General features: G+C 51.0%; 1 protein-coding gene across 4 annotated transcripts in view; it reads right to left on the reverse strand.

Moving 5' to 3' along the window:
* MAST4 (microtubule associated serine/threonine kinase family member 4) overlaps positions 1 to 6,729 on the reverse strand; it is a 516,137-nt gene extending 509,408 nt beyond the window's left edge. For all 4 annotated transcript variants that reach the window (XM_054715206.1, XM_054715204.1, XM_054715205.1 and 1 more), the window contains exon 1: positions 6,064 to 6,729. In XM_054715206.1, the coding sequence (XP_054571181.1) occupies positions 6,064 to 6,411 (348 nt within the window). In that variant the 5' untranslated portion in view covers positions 6,412 to 6,729. The remainder of the gene's footprint in view (positions 1 to 6,063) is intronic.
* Between the last annotated feature and the right edge of the window lie 257 nt (positions 6,730 to 6,986).

The following is a 6,986-nucleotide window of genomic DNA, read 5'->3' on the forward strand; positions in this document are numbered from 1 at the left end:
CCCCCCCCCTCCAGTGCATGAATTTTCATGCACTGGGTCTCTAGTTAATCAATAACCGTGTGCTTAGCGACCATCACTTCCACTACACTGGAAGCTCTGTGAGGTCAAAACCACCTCCGTCTTGCCTGCTTTCGTGTCCTCAGTGCCCAGAGCTGACTGACTGATTTTCTAAACTCGTGACTCTTACAGAAGTAATGAGTCAAAAAGCAGACTAAATAATAAATATGCCAAGATTTATGCACTACTTTTTTTTCTCAAAGTACGTAGCTGCTGTGATTAATAAAACTCAAATTCAGTAAAAAGCTTTACTGAATTGATGGTTGTTTTTTGCTATTTATTCTCTTAACCAGTGAACACTAGAAATTCATCTACTGCATTACTATCACGTGAGGGACCCACACACATCCAAAATGATATTAGAAACAGTCCTCAAACTCCGTTTAATAGAACGGTTAAAAGGCAGCCCATACTTGTGCCTATTGTTAATAAGGAACACTGTTTCCAAACGTATGCCAATAAAATAAACCCTTTAGTGTAGCAGAGAGTAAAGGAGACACTCTATACTGAGTAGTAAATCCTTTCAACTACTAAGCCTGTTTTCCTGCCATTCTAAGAATCCATGAAAGTTTCAAGTTCGAATACACAGTGAAAAGCAAAGTTAACACACAAGTCCCTTCACAGGCATTCTGAGTGGATCCTCAGGGATTTAACTTTGTTCAAAAATTACCTAGAAAAACTGTTCACACAGTTTCACTCTGATTGAGGTGGTTTTTGTTTTGTTTTTTTATAAAAGATCAAGAAGTTTAAGTAAAAATCACAATGGGCAAAGCAATTAAATACACACACAGTCACCCTTCCATCAAATGTGTAACTATATTCAAAGATGTCACTTTTCCCTCATCATTCAGCATATAGTTCCTGAGCCCCCACTAATATATTAGAGGCACTGTGCTAGGCATACAGAAACAAACCCACTGCCCTGAGTTCACTGACACACAGCAAATGGCACTGAGGATTTTATTAGTCATCACAGAGTTCTTTGGGAAGGGACAGGGCAGAATGCCTAAAGCAAAGCTCAGAGATGTGGTCAGAGGAACAACAGTCCAATCCAGATTGTCCCAACTGTCAGAAACGCAGCCCACCACCCCTCAACACCCACAGACCCCAAATCCGCAGGCTTCAGGAAGAAGTGCTAAAGTCAGATGAAGTTTATTTAAACAAAAAATCATGTACCATCGCTAACTCTCATGTGTTTGACATTAATTAAGTACATAAAACTACCACCTCTTTTTATTTGGCTTCACTTTATTGCACTTCACATATATTGCATTTTTTTACAAGTTGAAGACAAGACCCTCCACCAGCAAAAAGATTACCACTTGCTTTATTGTGGGGGTCTGGAACTGACCTTGTAAAATCTCCCAGGTCTACCTATCTATATATATAAAAGGCTAAGTGTCCATCCAACCAATAGCTATGACACACACTGACCACCAGAGAGCAGACTCTCAATGCAGGAGCTGCCATGATGTGCACTGGCTACTTAAAAATAAATGGCACCACACACCTGGCGCCAACTAGCCCCAAATGGGACACAGGCCCCATCATCACCCTGGAACGACACCCCACAAAATCAAAGCCAATGCTGCCAAGACCCTACAAAATGCGGCCCACAGCCCAGCCCAGCTCGGAAATGGTCACTGTTGGGTGCTGGGTAATGACGTTATGTAGCAATGCCTGGCTTCCACTTTCTAGTGATGACTAGCCTCCTTGCAGTTTCTTCAGCCCAGGAACACGACTTGCTTTATAGCCAGGTGCAAACAGTTTACACTTTAACCAAATGTTTGTGAAGCGTTTTCACATGCCTCATCTCATTTGATCCTCACAGAAGTCCTGGAGTAGGTAGATAGGAGACTTGGTAGAATTCTATTTTCATTAGCCAGAAAATGGAGATTTACAAAATTTAGAAACTTGACCAGACTGAAAAGAAGTAAGAAATGGTGGACCTTGAAATGACTTCAGGTTTTCTCACTGCACAGAATATAGTCAAACACTGCTGCAGTTAAATATTTTACCCTTTGTTCTCTCTGCTTGAACTACAATAATAATCTGCTTCATGTTGATATTTACTGCTGTGTTGCTGACTATTACCTGAAAGAGAAGTTGGGGTGCTTCACTGGGCTGAAAAACGTTTAGTTAAATCAGAAAGCAGGTCTCATTAAGCAAGTTTATTCTATCCTACCTAATAATAGACAAATATGTAAATTGACCGCACCTTCGCTACGCCCAAGCCACGCCCACCAGCCAAGCCACGCCCATCAGCCAATCAGGACGAGTATGCACATTACCCCAACAAAGATGGCGTCTAATTTGCATATCAAGACAGCGTAGAAAGAAGCCAAGAGCTGCAGAAGGGAGCAAAGCTGCGGAGAAGCAAGCAAGCCGGGGGGAGGAGAAGGGAGGAGCGGAGGCGGGGCCGGGGGAGAAGGGAGAAAAGCAGGCAGGCTGGCAGAGAAGGCGGGGCAGGGGAGAAGGGAGGAGAGCAGGCAGGCTGGCGGAGAAGGTGGGGCAGGGGACAAGGGAGGAGCGCAGGCAGGGCCAGGGGAGAAGGGAAAAGCAGGCAGGCTGGCGGAGAAGGCAGGGCGGGGGAGAAGGGAGGAGCGGAGGCGGGGCTGGCGGAGAAGGGAGAAAAGCAGGGGGGCTGGCGGAGAAGGCGGGGCGGGGGACAAGGGAGGAGAGCAGGCGGGGGGGGGGGGTAGAGTGCAGCAGGAAACCCTATTGCAGGATTTTTCCTGCAATGGGAACGCTAGTATATATATAAAAGGCTAAGTTGACTCACGCATGCGCAATACATACAAAGTTCTCGCTGGCGCCAATTGCACGCCTGTGTTTCGATCTGCCATTGTCAATTGTGAATTTGGCTGACACTTCTATTATAGAGAAAGGGCAAATAGCAATATTAAAATATTTCTTCTAATTAATTTCCTTTCAATGTGCACGAATCCATGCACCGGGACACTAGTATTGTTTATAAGCACCAAAAGCTTAAAGGGCTGATTGAAGTCTACAAGACACTGTAAACTTACACAAATATTGACAGTAAAATAACATATGAAATTGGTCAAACACTGTTAACATTACTAGATTTATTGAAAACAGCTTTAACAAAGTTGTCCAAAAAAGCTAGCACTGTACTAATATATCAGAAACTTGAATTTTGTAGATTTATAAAATTCATGCAATAAGTTAGTGTAAAAATAACTTTGGAAAAACAATGACTCTCCCAAGTTAGACATAACAATTTTAAAAATCTAAATGAACCTCTTTGCATTTTTATGGACTGTACTTAAACCTTTTAGTGCTTTTTACTCAGTGCCTTACTATAATACAACCTGATACAAATAAAAACTGTTTCCCACCTTATCCTAATAAAATGGAAATAAACTGAATAGACAGCCTCAGGGTCTCTGAAAGTATACAGCAGATTAACTATGCATAAATAAAATAAGCCTGCCCAAGCTTATACTTCCATTTCACAAATTTTATCACAAATGAACTTGAAAAGTTACTCTTTACTTAGCACTCAATGCTATATGCTAGATATTGTGCTAGGATTAAATTAGATGGTGTGTATAAAATGTCTAGCAACTCTATTGCTATTATTCCCACTTAAGAGGTAAAAAACTGGGGCTTATGTTAGTTGAATGATCCACAATCCCACATCTAGTTAAGGTGGTAGAGCTGAGAATCAAGCTCAGGTCTTTCACTGAACTGAAACCTGAAACTGAAACCTCTGGAATAGTGTGTGTTCTCTGAGCAGAGAGTGGAGAGCTTTCATTAGATTCCCGAAAGGCCGCCCTCCCAAAAGGTTACGAACCACTGCACCATACCATCACCAGTGTATGAACCAACAAAAGTGCACTGGACTTCAATCCCTTTCACCAAGACTATCACTTCCCTAAACCTGAGGGAGGTGTGTGTGTGTGGGGGGGGGGGGGGGGGGGGGGGAGAAACTCACAGTTTTTTCACTTTAAAATTCTCAAAGCAAATCAACATTTCCACTTCTGGACAATTTCCCCGCACCCCCTGCTACAGGTTACCATAAGTTACACAATAAACTGCAACAGTGTATCCGTTTACATCCAATTCTGAGATCTCACAAATACTGACCAATGTCATTTTGTCATTCCACTTTCCAAAATGTGATTCAATCAACCAATCCTCACTTGCATTGCCGGTGAAATAAGCTATCATGATGTTCTCTTCCGGAAATGTAAAACACTGTCACCCTGGGGCCAGGCAATAGATCGGCTACAGAATCCAGGTCAAAAGTGGGAAGTTCCCGGCTTCCCCTGCCTAGGATCTGCAAGACCATGGCGTGTACCAAGGAGCACCCTCCTAGCTACACAGAAAACGAACAGCAACTAACTCTACCATCTTCTCTACCAAGGACAATAGTAAATTAAAATCTAGCGGTAAATCAATGTTAAGGCATACCGCCAGCTGCCCAGTGACAAGTGTGCTTGTTTCTGAAAACTGAGGCAGGTGTCACAGGGCAAACAAATATAAAAAGCGTGAAAAACACATGCCTGGCATCTTCAAAAGGAGATGCAACCACTAAGGAGCCCTGGTTGAGTCCGGGGTTTGCTTAGGTAGCTCTACGGTGGGTATGGCCCTCAGCCTAACTCCTGCCCTCGGGTTCCAATAACCAATCTGAACTTTGGATAAAAATCCTGATCAGAAAATGGAGACGTGTACGCGTATAAATGATTTTTACCTTGAAGTTCATTGGTCAAATTATTGAGCTGAACTTCAGGGGGAGGAAACAACTCCCCCAAAATGCCACAGCTCGGGAGCAGAGACAGTTCCAGAAAGCAGTCTCCACCCCAGGATCCTTGCCCTCCTCCAGGGGAATCAGGGGTGGGTCATGGTTACTGCCAGAGACTGGGCTGGACCCACCACGGGCTAGGGTCTGCTCTGGCCCTGCCAGGCTAGGACTTGGACCCCTCACTTTGTGCTAGATCTAGTTTTTGCCTCCAGGCTGAGGTCTCAGGGGGCTACTGTCAGGGCAATGGCCTCCGCCTGCAGAATCTCTGAGAAAAAAAAAAAAAAAAAGACATTTACTACAGCTAATCCCATCGGAGAGGAGGAAAATACCAACCTGGCACTGAGGAATTAACTTCACAAGGAGGCTGTGTTAGCGTGATGTTTTATTTATGGCTCTGCCTAATCAAGATGACTTCCCCCGCAAGAAACGTCCAAAGCAAACAACCTTCAAGGCATGAAGAACCTTATGCTTCCTGAAGTGTCCTCCCTCCAAAGGCGAGCGGGAGGGGGCGAGAGGGCCTGGCGGGGAGGCCAGAGAACGCAGGCAGAAGACACCCATCACGTGCATGTCCCTGTCTAGGATGCAACCCACAAGTTCTGGACGAACATCCTCCCAAGGAAACTAGGATGGGCACAGTCCCGGGAGGAAGGTGGTCCCTATTAGTTTGGCGACCAGCGCACATCTGGGCACCCTGAAACAAGTCCAAATGGAAGCCGCCGACGCGCCCCTGGGAGTCCGCAGGAGGGCCGCCGCGGGGACCGGCCCAAACCACCCGCGGGCCATCCCGGGCGGGTGGCGCCACGGAAACGCACCGCGCGGACGGCCCCACCCGCCCTCCACCCGCAACACCCCATCTCTCCCTCTCACACCCATCCCGTCAACACACTCCCCCCTCGAACCCAAGCGCTCGGGCGGAGAGCCACACCCACTCGGAGAATGAGATGTTAGTTGTGGGGACAAGCCAGGTCTCCAGATCGCATCCATTCGCAGACCCACGACAGCAAACACAGAAGGTACGAAGTTTGCTGCTCCGACGTTTTAAAAAAGCAGACCATCGGGCAGCACCGGCCCCCGGGGCGGCTCCGGTTATTGCCCCGTCGGGACAGAGTGCCTGGGGTCCCTCCCCTCTCCGCGCCCCCGTGAGCCCAGCCCACCAGCCTCGCGCAGAGTGGAGAATAGGGTTCCCCGGGCAGCCGGGACCCCGAGGGCTGAGGGGGGAGGGAGGCGGCGCCCACCTCCTCGTCTTGCTCCTCCAGGGACGCGCTGCTGCCTCGGGGCGCGGGCGGCACGGCTCCTCCGGGCGGCGGCGCGGAGACTCCGAGCTCCAGCACCGCGCGGGTGGGAGCCCACGCGGCGGGCGGCCGGGTGCCCAGGGCGCCGCCCGGCGGCGGCGGCGGCGGCCGCTGGCAGGAGAAGCCGCCGGGCTCCCCTTCCTCCGACAGAGTTTCTGAGCCCGACGAGGACTCGGCCGAGGAAGCGCCCTGCGAGGACGCGGCGGTCGCCGCAGGGGCGGGAGTCCGGGCGCCGTAGCCGCTGCAGCCGCGGGGCACCGGCTCGGGCGCCTCCGAAACTTTCTCCCCCATCTCCCTCTCCGGCCCAAAGTGCCCCCGGAGGGGCGGCGGGGGCGCGGCGCGCACTCAGCGCCTCTGGGGGAAGCGCGCGGGCTTCTCGGCTTCGGCTCGCGGTCGTGGTCGCTCCCGGGCTGCGGGGAGCCCCGCCGGCGACTACATGGCCCCGGCACGGTCGCCGGAGCCCGCCGCCAAGTTGGCAGCCGCCCGGGCCCACGGGCCGGTGGGGGTTCCCGCGCGCGGGGACATGCCGGCTGGGGTCCGCGCTCGGCGCCGAACGGTCCTGCCGCGCTGCGCCCCAGCCGCCGGGACTGCGGCTTCCCCAGCAAACCTGCCGACGGGACCGAGCGGGGCGGGGAGACAGGCAGCCGGGGAAGCCAATGGCAGGGCGGGCGCGCCGGTGGGCGGGGGCTGCGGCGCCCGGGCCGCACGGGCGTCAGGTAGCGGGGCGGGGCGGGGCGGGGCGGGGCCGAGGCGGAGGCGGCGGGGTCCCCCCGGAGCGCTGGGTCCAGTCGGCTCGCTGGGACCGCGGCAGCTGGGCGAGGCGCGGGCCGCCCGGATCCGAGCCAGAGGCTGGGGTTCCGAACTCA

The sequence above is a fragment of the Eptesicus fuscus genome, chromosome 4 (assembly GCF_027574615.1).
Source record: "Eptesicus fuscus isolate TK198812 chromosome 4, DD_ASM_mEF_20220401, whole genome shotgun sequence".
Lineage (NCBI taxonomy): Eukaryota > Metazoa > Chordata > Mammalia > Chiroptera > Vespertilionidae > Eptesicus > Eptesicus fuscus.